Source organism: Arachis duranensis, chromosome 9, assembly GCF_000817695.3.
Source record: "Arachis duranensis cultivar V14167 chromosome 9, aradu.V14167.gnm2.J7QH, whole genome shotgun sequence".
Taxonomy (NCBI): Eukaryota; Viridiplantae; Streptophyta; class Magnoliopsida; order Fabales; family Fabaceae; genus Arachis; species Arachis duranensis.
Window position 1 is genome coordinate 18,583,156 of NC_029780.3, and position 12,571 is coordinate 18,595,726.

Here is a 12,571-nt window from a genome sequence, read left to right on the forward strand (position 1 = left end):
TTTAAGTGAGGGAACGCAAAATACATCCTTGTAAACCAACTAATACTTAATGGTACTTACTCCCATACATTTTTCAAGTGCATACAAAATACAAAGTAAGAGGGAAGAAATCATGTGAATCCCCATTTTCCTTTCTTTTCTCTTTTTTTTTTTTTTTAAACAACGGTAGGCTTTATTTCATTGATAGAATGATCCTCAATTGGACAACATGTCACAGCAAGTAAAAAAGAAAGGTGTTTTTCCAAGCAGTGATTACGATCGAAAAAAAAAGAAGAGAGTAAAGCTTAAAGTGAAGGAGAAGATGGGTCTTTAATGCTCATGATTTGCCAGAGAGTCCGCCTGAGCCAGAATTTCCTCAGGAGAGAGCTGTTTACTTTCGAAAATGAAGTTCTGGGCAAGCCGTAATTTCCATAAGGTGAAAGCAAAACTGATAATCTGCGTTTTACTATTTACAGGGATTTTGAGTTTTTCCAAAATTTCTTTAACCCACACCCATGGTGGAACTTTGGAGTTGACAGTCGAAATGAAATGAGTTCCCAACTTGGCCGAAGTTGCCGCTGAGACCGAACATTCAAAAAAGCAGTGGCTAAGTGTTTCTAGAGCTTGATGGCATCGAGGACAATAGCTGGGATTTGTGCTATCTGAGAATGGAGCCTTTCCAAGGTTGAGTTTCTAAACAGTGAGTGATTTTCTGTATTTTATATACAGTTTTAATCTTCATGTAAATGCCCACCATACTTAACACGGCTAGTACACAACGCACTCTACTTTTCACTTTCATATATGAAACTAGAACTTCATTACATTGATAAACTTAATAACATACAATTACAAGGTAACAGCAGACAGCAAATATGTACGAGGTTGTTCCCATAAGCATTTTATATACAGTAGTTTACAGAGTTCAGTGGTTTTCTAAATTTATCTACTTAACCAAAGGTTTTCTCGGTGCTATAATACATGTAAAGAAACCCATCCTCATCCCTGAATGATTGATAAACAGAGTCCACAAGAGTAGCTGCACAATAATAATAAAACAGCGAGAATTTAAGCACCATAACGAAATGGCAGAAGAAAGAAAAGAAAATAGCATAGCTATATATAGTGTACATCAGTACAAGCTTACCAGTTTGAGGTAATGTATTCTTGACAAACACAAAGAGAGCTTTTCCAGGGGGCAGACGAAGCCTAGAACTCAGAATATGAATGAAATGACCGACTGACAGGTCGCGGGGAACAAGGTATCTAACAGAAAACAAGATGAGAGAAAGTATTACAGAGATGGATCACTGACTAGTTATTTGATTAAACAAATGGTAATGGCCATTACAATGCAGATGTAAATCAACTCTACTTGTAGTATGGACTGAAATCATACAATTCATTCTCACTAATGTATGCTAAAGTACTATATGAAAGAACCAAATGTAAGAAGTAAAGTACATATCTAACAAGAGTTAACTTTACAGAAAAGAATTGGGTTGATTCAGGTCCTAAATTTTAGTCTTTACCAACAGTATCCAGATTCTATTGCCAGAAACATCCAACTAATTTGGCTCAACTCTCCCAATATGGTTATTAACTTATTATATATTCCCAAGGCTCAAGCTTAGACCACTACACGAGGTCACCACAATGTTGGGTCAAGTCCTAAATTCTAAAAACTTTCATACAGTGATTGTTTGACAAAAAGTAGTTTTAAAAACTGCATCTTTTTTATTGCTTTTTGAATCTTATTTATTGGAAGTTTGAGACAAAGCTTGGTGGTTGTTATTGTTGAAAAGCAATTATATGTGATGAAAGCCCGTTATTATACAAGAAAGTGTTTTACAAATATGTCACTATGTCACTACATAACTTCTATATATGCAGCATTCAAGTTTTTTTTCACTAAGTATACGGCATTCCAAGTTAAAATCAGTTATTATTCGTGTCGTTAGAACATGCATCAAATGTGCTCCAAGTAACATGGAAAATTTTAAGAAAACAACAAAGGTTGGTCGTTGCGAGTTGATCTTACTTTTTCTTCTCCAACTGAGGCAGGTCGCATTTCGCATATCTCTCCACAATCACCTGAATAAGAACAGCATGAAGAATTCTCTTAATTAGGCATAACATAGTCTTTCTTCGAGAAATTATTGGGTGCTCTAGCACCATATTTGATGCATGTTTCATGCTCCAGGAATCTTTACAACCATTCATTGATTATTTTATATTTCACTTGTAACAATTAAACATAAAACTTTATTTTATATATCCTTTTCCCCTTTTTTTTTCCCTTTTTTTCCAGCACTATAGCTCTATTTCTATAATAAACAGAGCTCAACACTGATTATAATTCAGAAAGCATGTACACCGGATCTATATAAAGATCCATCATGAAACAAAGTAAATGATAGAAAGATTAGGTTTTGGCATGAAGGATGAATTAAAAAAAAACCAACATAAATAAAGTGGGAGACTAAAAATATGTTTCTTTTGTTGTAATTTTAATTCAAAGAAGAGCGTGAGTAGAAGGGGCCTTACGGGAACTCGATCGGGGTATTTGGCTATAATATCTCGCGATTCTTCAAGCCTTTGCACTGCCCAACACGGAATGGAACCACAGATTCACACAAATCAATACCCGAAAATAATAATAATTGCACATAAATAAAAGTGAAAATTAAATTAGCTAACGAAACAACCAAGAATTACACACACCGAAGGTAAATTCATCCTTGAAACTGGAGCTTCCTCCCATTGTTAGGTTGCGTGCTGAGTTTTGTTGGAGAGGTAAAGACGAAACAAGTCAGCTTCTGGACTCGGAGCTACTACAACTTATAGAGGACGTCGCTCAATTAATTATACTATAAGAAATTAAATATTTGCCTCTTTAAACAACTTGCGGGGATAGCTCAGTTGGGAGAGCGTCAGACTGAAGATCTGAAGGTCGCGTGTTCGATCCACGCTCACCGCATTTTAGTATGCCATCCCTATTAAACGGTCTTCAACTCTACACATTATAATATTATAAAAAAAACTCTAAAAAATGGTTAAAGAGATTTAATTATTTAAAAATATTAATTTTTGTAATATTTAAAAAAAAAGACCAAATTTTTTAAAAAAGATAAATATATCTTTAAGTTATTTTTTTTTGGTGGAGTTTTTTAATTGATGATATTTTTAAACGGTCTTCAACTCTACACATTATAATATTATAAAAAAAACTCTAAAAAATGGTTAAAGAGATTTAATTATTTAAAAATATTAATTTTTGTAATATTTAAAAAAAAAGACCAAATTTTTTAAAAAAGATAAATATATCTTTAAGTTATTTTTTTTTGGTGGAGTTTTTTAATTGATGATATTTTTATGCCATGCCCAATGCCTTTATTTTGTGGAGTTTTTTAATTGATGGTCTTTTTTTAGAATGGAGGTTTTTAATTAGTTTTTTCTTTTGTACGAATAAGTTAGCGGTCTCCAACTCTATACATTATAATATTATAAAAAAATAACTCTAAAGAATGATTAAAGAGATTTAATTATTCAAAAAGACTTCTAATATTAAAATTATTAAAAAATATTAATTTTATAATATTTAAAAAGAAAGACTAAATTTTTTTAAAAAAGACAAATATATTTTTAAGTTATTTATTTATTTATTTATTTTATAAATTTTTTTAATTGCCTATTATATTCAAATTTTTATTAATGCACTTTTATCTATTATTGAAAACGATTAATTCATGATTAATAAAAATTTTATTCTTTCACTGTATTCCCAAAACCCAACTCAGCAATGACATAAGAATAACGAAGAGAAAAAAAATTTACTTTTATTAATTTTTTTAAAACTTAAAATGCATATTTAAATTTAGCTCACTTCATTATGAATATGAAATATATTATTATTATTTTTTTAGGATTGAGTTTTTTAATTGATGGTTTTTTTTTTTGTCAGAATGAGTTAGACGATCTCCAACTCTAAATATTACAATATTATAAAAAAAATCTCTAAAGAATCATTAAAGAAATTTAATTATTAAACATATTTTTAATACTAAAATTATTAAAAAAATATTAATTTTTGTAATATTTAAAAAAAAGACCAATTTTTTTTAAGAAAGACAAATATATTTTTAAGTTATTTTTTTATTTTTTTATTTTTTATAAACATTTTTTAATTGCCTATTATATTCAAATATTTATTAATACACTTTTATCTATAACAAAAATTTATTATTGAAAACGATTAATTTAGCATTAATAAATAATTTTATTGTTTCGCTGTATTTCCAAAACCCAATTCAGCAATGGCACAAGAATAATGAAAAGAGAAAAAATATTTTTTATTTTTACTATTTTTTTAAAAATTTGAAACGCATATTTAAACTTAGATCACTTCATTATGAATATAAAATAATATTATTATTATTTTATTATTATTTTTTTAGGATTGAGTTTCTTTAATTGATGGTTTTTTTGTCAGAATAAATACGCATATATAAACTTAGCTCACTTCATTATGAACATGAAATATATTATTACTAATATTATTATTATTTTATTATTATTATTTCTTCGTTGTTATAATTATTTATACATGTTTTTAAGTTAATTTTGCCGTTTCTTTTTATAAGGAGTCAATCTTCATATTGTTGTTAGATATTGTGAACTTTGTCTTCATTATTAATCTTGTAAAATTGAATTTGATTATAGGATTTAATAATGACTATCAATATAAAAAATTTATAAAATTAGAAAATTATAATTAAATTGAGTTCTTTATATAATTTTTAATAAATAATAAAAATAAAAATATATTTTTTCCTCTCATAATTCTTATTTTGCAGTTGTTATATGTTGAGATTGAGAGTGCAAAATAAAAGTATAAAATAAAATGACAAAGTTATTTATAATAAAATTTAAAAAATAAAATAAAAATTTAAAATTATTTTGATGCATAAAAACATTCTAAGAAAAGAAAAAAGAAAAAGATCTATTCATTAATTCAAGCCCAAATTTAAAAATTGCAACACTATTGGGTCAACTTCAACTTTTGCGCCAACTTATTTTTGTATTTGTTTTGTTGATGGGCTAAAATTCTACTCATCGAATCTTGGTAAAATTTTAGATTTTCTTACATTAGAATAGAAATAAAGTAGCAAATATTATTTGATGACTTGTATATTGTTATTGTTGTGCCAAATAGTCGACATAAAAAAGAATTTAATAGTTAAAATTGAAGATCATATATACATGAAGCAAGCGACTAACCGTAAAGTTAGAGTACATACAGTACAAAAAAAATGACAAAAGAGAGCTCTACAAAAGTTCCAAGACAAGTCGAAGATCTAGTGCAACGTAGCATCAAAAAAATCAAAATGCGAGACAATGTTGATTTTAATCAACCATGTGAAGACATGGAGGTCTCTGCTTCGTGTAAGGAAGTTCTCTCCGAAGTAACCAAGACGGCATATAAAGATACGCTCCTCACAATGGTGGGTTCCTCTGGAGGTGAAGACCCTATTGATATGGAAGAGATTAGTGAGAACAACCCTAATCCGACCAGGATTCCGAGAGAGAGAATCAGGAAGAAAGGCCATTTGACCCTTGCCCTACCATTCCAATTTCTAAGGAATAGTTTGATAAGTGGTGCAAGCCATGACGCTCCGCCCTATTTGTGAAGCTCTTGGGGAAAAGAGTGGGGCTCGTTTTCATGGAGCAGCGTCTCCGACGTAATTGGGGTAAGAAAGGTTCGACTAATGTTATTAATATGAATCGTGATTACTTCTTGGTTCATTTTACAAATGAGGACGACTGCTCTTACGCTCTAACGGAAGGACCATGGATGATAGCTAGACACTATCTCATTGTACAAAGATGGCGACCGTTCTTTCTAGAATCTAAAAAAGTAGTAAGAAAAAATGCGACTTGGATATGGATTCCAAATCTCCCAATTGAACTATAAAATCACAAATTTCTATGAAGGGTTGGGTCGACGATAAGCACATGCTAAAGATTGATATGACCACCTCTATCCATTCCAGAGGCCGATTTGCACGAATTTTCATGGAGATCAATCTTGCACGAAAACTTATTCCCAAAATCTCTGTTTTTGGCTCGGAGTTGAAGATTAAATATGAGGGTCTATAATAGATTTGCTTTACATGCGGTAAATATGAACATCATTTTGATATGTGTTAAGAAGTTCCGATCAAGAAACCGGCGAATAATGAAGAGGGCAGCGTCGTCGAAGCAAATGCCGAATCTAGTAACCAAACTCTGGTCGACCATGATCCCAAGGAAGGAAAGAACAAAGAATTTGGGATTTTATCTTGCGATAATCAAGGCTGCGCTAATTTCAGGCCCTGGATGATGGTCAAGCAGCCTAGTAGAAGAAAGAAATCTAGTTACCAAGGAAAATCTACGAAAATTAACTCCCATGATTCTGAAGAAAAACAAGAAAGATTTTATGAAGGCGATAATCATGCTAATAGTAATGGGTCTCGATTTAATACCTTACATGAGGAGGGAAGAGAGAGTACGTCCGAAGATCACATGCATGAAGAAACGGGAACGGATTCAAACGTTGCTGATGGACTGGTGCCTCCTAAGGCCCAAAAGAATTTGACAAAAAGTCACTCAATTCAAAAAGAGATCCTTAAAGTTGGGGCTAGTAAAAACCCATAAGGTGGGAAAAAGAATGCCCTTCCTAAACCTAGGCTAGTCCATTCTGAGAAAGGAGGTAAGCTCAATTCAAAACTTCCTTCTAAACAAACCTCCTCTCACCCTGAAGCTTCCCGAAGCACCAATCCCGTGACCCCAAGAAAATGAGGATGCCGAGGCCATGGAAGGGGTGATTATGAAGTACATATGAAATCTGCAAAGAGAACAGTATGAGATGGTTCTTGCGAAAAAGGCTGCAAATCAAAACAAAAGGGGGTTCATCATTTGTAATAACCCCTTGATGTTAGCTCTTACTTATTCTACATCCTCGATGGCTGTGAATTTAGAATAGGGTCTACGGAAGGGTGATAATACCCCCCTAAGATGGTTAAGGCTCACCCAGGGGGATCAAAATTAGAAGAGAGGAAGTCTCTCCTTGCTAACTCTAGTGCACAGAATGAGGGGAATGCCCAAGTTTAATTCGGTCCTTAGTGACTCCTCTTTTTGTCGTGGTTATAATGAATGTGATTAGTTGGAATTGCTGGGGAGCCAACAGTAAAATTTTTCACTCTCTGGTAAGGGACCTCAGACAGGAGTATGAAGTAAATTTCATTAATTTGTTAGAAACACAGATTAGTGGTCAGAGAGGACAGAACATTCGTAACAGAATTGGTTTGGATAGCTCCTTTGTTGTTAAAGCAACTGGTCATTTTGGTGGAATCTGGTGTTTGTGGAATTCTGGGACGTTGAAAGTGGATGCCCTTGAGAACAACAGGCAAATGGTTCACCTGAAGATCATTGGTAATGATTCGACTCCGTAGACACTAACTGCGATCTACGGAAGTCCCCAGCGCCTTAATCGGAGAAGTCTATGGAATACTCTAAGGCGTTTGGAAAACTATAATACCCTCCCATGGTGCCTTTTAAGAGATTTCAATCCTATTCTCCATGATCATGAGCACCGTGGAGGATCTATTAGGAATAATCCAGGTGCCTATCTAGAATTTTAAAGTTGTGTTGCAAATTGCGGACTTCTTGATCTGAGTTTTATGGTTTGGCCATTCACTTGAAAGAGGGGTAACCTCATCGAAAGATTAGACAGAGGCTTAAGCAATTTAAACTGGCAAATAACGTTTCATGAAGCTGTTATTAAGCACCTCCCGAATCTGAATTCTGATCACTCACCCATTTGTCTTCATCTTACCATGGCTCCCATTCATAATAGAAATAAAGGGCCTTTCAAGTTTGTAGCAGCTTGGTTATCGCATTCGGATTTCAATAATCTAGTTCTGAATTTCTGGGAGGTCAATTCTTCCTGGGAGGAGGGGGTCAACAATTTAAAAGTTTCTCTAAAGGATTGGAATGCTAATGTATTTGAGATATTTTTAAAAAGAAGAAAACTCTTCTAAGACATCTCCAGGGCATTGCATCTAGCTTGGTCAACAGCAATAATTATTTCCTTGTTAACCTTCAGAAGCAACTTTGGAGAGAATATGAGGAGGTCCTATCTCATGAGGAATTACTATGTTATCAAAAATCCAAGTGCAAGTGGATTGAGTTTGGGGACTGCAATACTTCCATGGCTCTACTATGATTAAAAGAAGAAGAAACAAAATCTCTTCTCTGGTTGTTGATAATGGATTAATGGTAATATGATTACTGATCCTAGTCTTCTTGAATCCTTGGCTACCTCTTTTTTTTCGAATTTGTATTGTGACTCTCTGTCTGAGGTTCCCTTTGTGATTAATAACTCTTCCCTTGTCTTAGTAAGGAGGATTTAACTCATATTGGCAAAATGGTCACTAATTTAGATATAAGGGAGGCTATCTTTAGTATGGGAAGTTTCAAAGCTCTTGAAAGAGATGGTCTTCAAGATATTTTCTATCAGAGCCAATGGGACGTCGTTGAGGCTTATTTATGCGATCTTGTAAAGCATCTTTTCTATACCCCCAAAGAGATTGGAGAAATCAATGAAGCCCTTATTACACTGATTCCCAAAACTGAACTAGTGCGAGCCATAAGCCTCTATAATGTGTCTTACAAAGTGATAACCAAGATTATTGTCAACCGGTTGAGAAGTTTGATGGGAAAACTTGTCCAACCTACCCAATGCAGTTTTGTCCTGGGAAGATATAATTCTGATAATATTATTATTTTCCAAGAGGTTTTCCATTCTATGCGTAGTAAAACAGGTCCCAAAGGTTGGATGGCTATTAAGATTGACCTCGAGAAAGCATATGACAAACTTAAGTGGAGATTTGTGGAGGACACTCTTCGTGACGTTGGCTTTCCTACACAGACCATCAATCTTATCATGCATTGTATTCCTACAGCCAAGATGAAAGTGTTATTGAATGAGGAGGAGCTTGATGAGTTTACACCTTCGAGAGGGATTTGCCAAGGGAATCCTATTTTTCCGTATATCTTTGTTTTATGTATTGAAAGACTATCCCATCTTATCAATGCGGCGATTCATCATGGCTTCTGGAAGCCTATTTGCCTCAAGAAAGACGACCCTGAAATATCCTATCTTTGCTTTGCTGACGATCTCATTCTTTTCTCTGAAGCTCGTCTTGATCAGGCGGATGTCATTAAGAGATATTTAAATGCATTTTGTGATAGCTCAGGTCAAAAAAGTCAATCAGAATAAGATTCGTGTCTTCTTCTCCAAGAATGTCGATAACCCAGTTTGTATGGAAATTAGTGACGCTCTTTAGTTTTCTAGAACGGACGACTTAGGAAAGTACTTGGGAGTTCCCCTCCTTCATTCTAAAGTAACCAAGCACACTTACAAAGAGATCATTAGTAAGGTGAATTCGAGACTAAATTCTTGGAAGGCTTCTTCTCTCTTGTTAGCCAGCAGGACAACTTTGGTGAAATTTATTCTTTCATCTATTCCTATTTATACTATGCACTTTGCTTTTTTACCTATGTCTATTTGTAATAATATTGATCGTAAATATAGGAGCTTTCTTTGGGGAGATAGTGAAAACTCTAAAAAGATCCACCTCTTGAGCTAGGAAGCGGAACAAATCCAACTTGTGGAGAGGAATTTGCAAAACTTGGCCAGATGTGCAGAAAAATAATATATGGTGCATTGAGGACGGCTCTAAGATTAATTTCTAGAGTCACAATTGGGTGTCGAAAATGGACCCTTTGAATCAATTCAGCGTTCGGGTAAGTAACAATTTTAATCTTTCTAGTCTTCTAACAGATTTTCTTACCGTTTTAGGAAGCTGAGACAAGGCAAAACTAATGGCGTGGTTATTAGAGGTGGTGGTCAAGAATATTACGGCCCTTGCGCTTCCATCGCCTTGGAAAAACAGTGATAAAATTGCTTGGAGTGCTTCCTCAGATGGTGCTTTCAATCTCAAGATGACTTATCAAAAGCTGGATGAAGAGCACTATAATCAGAATAAGCTGTTCTGGTTGATTTGAAGATGGAGAGGCTCGAATGTATACACATATATCTCTAGTTGATTTCTCATGGTGCCATCCTCACTAACATGGAAAGAACTAGACGCCTTTTAACAACTACCGCAATCTGCCCAAGATGTAACCGGCAAGACAAGTCCATCTTGCATGTTCTTCGAGATTTTCAACTTGCAAAAAGGATCTGGGTACCTCTCCTCCAAAATTCAAGATTTATAAACTATTTCAACCTTGGGCTCCATGACTGGCTGACCCTAAATCTTACTAGACGCAATGACTAGCCTTGCCTTTTTGGAGTTGCATCCTCGTTTAGTTGGTACTTTTGAAATAAGTTTATCTTCAAAAATGATAATATCCCTGCCATTGTACACATTCAACATGTGAAGGCTCACTTTAATGAAATTGTTGAAGTTTGCAGGAAGTTTTCTCATTCTTGTTTAAACAACCAGGGGACCAATATTCTTGTGAGGTGATATCCTTCCTCTTAGAATCTCATTAAGTTGAATATAGATGGGTCCTTCATTACCCAGATAAACAGTACTACATGTGGTAGGGTTTCTAGAAACCATCTTGGTGAATTGGTGAAAGGTTTTACCAGCAATCTTGGTAGCTACTCTATAATGCAAGCTGAGCTTTGAGAATTTGTATAAGGGCTACAAATTGCAATAGCAAATGGCATCTCGGGTTTAATTGTGGAATCAAACTATATATCTGCCTTGAATTTTATCAAAAAAGGGTGTCAATCTTCTCATCCTTGCTCCTCTCTAGTTGGCGACATTAACATCCTTGCTAATCGCATTCTTTACATACAGTGGTCCCATACCTTGCGTGAAGCAAATTTTGTGGCAGACAAATTAGCAAAGAAGGACTATGCTCTCCCTTTTGGAACTCACATATATGATGCAGCTCCTCCTGATATTATCCAGAGTCTTATTCATGATATTTCTAGTGTATTCCTTGTTAGGGGCTTTAGTTAATTTTTTTTCTTTCTTGTTTGGGTCTTTGACCCTTCAAGGTCTAAGACTATTTAAGGTTCAACACTACTTGAAGTGTAAATTTATTTGAAACCCAAGGTTATATCAATTAGCTTAGTTTTTTTTTTCACTGTAAATAAGATTAGCTTCAATAAGTTAGGAGAGATTCTATTCATTCACACACTCACTTATTCTAAAAAATTTTAGTCACATTAACATACGGAAACAAGAGTCACGAGTTCATGTAAGTATTAGACAACTCCATTTTTCTTTCAGCCATTTTCAGTTCTTTTTTTCTTTTCTGTTATTTAAATTTTGTTATTTTCATTCAAGCACTTGCTAATTTATGCGTATTTTAATACAAATCTTGAAATTTTTAATTTTTTATTTTTTGCAATTGTTCTTTCTTACTTCTTTTTTTTTAATTATTGTTTTTTTTATATTTCTATTGGCAACGATCTCTAAATCCTAAGAGTAATCTACAAAAGGAGTTATATCTGCTCTTCGAATTGAGATCTTGATACAAGTTTGGTCGATACTTCCTGTCGAGGTTGAAAAAACAAAATCTATGCAAAACAGTTATTAACTGTAATTAGGTTATACATTTTACCACAACTTTAAAGACAAATTGTTGCTAAAGAGAAGGTAATGTAAAGAGTAAAAGCGGGCAAAATCGTCCAATTAAATAACTCTCATTAGTAATAAAATTTACTATCAATAGAGTAGCGGTGGTAGAATCTATCAAGTAAAAAATTAAAACAAACACACATTCAATAATACACCAAATTCTAACAGTTCTAGTGCACAATCCCTTATAACTACACAATTTTTTAGCGAACAAAGGTTTTGAGAAGGCATCTCTATGCAACCTTCTCTGACTTCCGTCCTAAAACGTTATTCTAGGAAAATTAAATCTGACATAAAACTTAAACAATTGATTAAATTTAGAGATAAAAAATCTACCTAGAGACTATGGAAGAAGCAAACTCCAATTGATCTTAGATAGCACCGTCCTAATAAAAAAAATAACTTATTAAATTCACAAGGTGAAACTAATTCAACAAACTAAATAAAATCTCTCAATTGTTCAAGCACTCTTAATCTCACACTACTTAACTTACCTTAACTTAATTTAATTTCTATTTACATTAAATTAACATAACAAATTCTAATCACAAACTTCATTACACTAATTTAATCAATATTCTAATAAAATACCTAACAAAATATTAAACTCACAAAAAAAATCTGAAAAAATAAAAAATATAGCAAATCTAAATCGCAAATTTCATTACACTAATTTACTCAATAATTTAATAAAATACCTACCAAAATCCTAAACTCACAAAAAAATCTGAAAAAAAAAACTATAGCAAAATTATCTGTGATGATGGCTGCAGGATGGTGGAGGCGTGGTAGTGACAAGAGGCGGCAGTGACGATAACATGACCGCCACTGACGGTCATGAACCGACGGTCACAAACATGAACAGTGGCGGCGGGGCCGACAGCTCC

The 12,571-nt window shown here is 33.5% G+C and overlaps 1 protein-coding gene and 1 non-coding gene across 2 annotated transcripts; one reads left to right on the forward strand and one right to left on the reverse strand.

Moving 5' to 3' along the window:
* Nucleotides 1-784: 784 nt before the first annotated feature.
* On the reverse strand, nucleotides 785-2,836 carry LOC107464980 (autophagy-related protein 8i). Its single transcript, XM_016083945.3, has 5 exons — nucleotides 2,704-2,836; nucleotides 2,527-2,582; nucleotides 2,021-2,073; nucleotides 1,127-1,245; nucleotides 785-1,018 (listed from the first exon to the last, which is right to left on the reverse strand). Exons 1-5 carry the CDS (start codon nucleotides 2,741-2,743, stop codon nucleotides 930-932), a joined length of 357 nt encoding a protein of 118 aa, XP_015939431.1. The 5' UTR covers nucleotides 2,744-2,836; the 3' UTR covers nucleotides 785-929.
* Nucleotides 2,837-2,886: 50 nt separating this feature from the next.
* On the forward strand, nucleotides 2,887-2,959 carry TRNAF-GAA (transfer RNA phenylalanine (anticodon GAA)). The gene has a single exon. It is a non-coding gene; the product is annotated as a tRNA-Phe (tRNA).
* The last annotated feature ends 9,612 nt before the right edge of the window (nucleotides 2,960-12,571 follow it).

Coding starts and splice junctions, on each gene's coding strand:
- LOC107464980 (XM_016083945.3), bottom strand. CDS start 2,743: ATGGGAGGAAGCTCCAGTTTCAAGGATGAATTTACCTTCG. Junction 2,074..2,526: donor AATACCCCGATCGAGTTCCC/GTAAGGCCCCTT, acceptor GTTCTTATTCAG/GTGATTGTGGAGAGATATGC. Junction 1,019..1,126: donor GAATACATTACCTCAAACTG/GTAAGCTTGTAC, acceptor ATTATTGTGCAG/CTACTCTTGTGGACTCTGTT.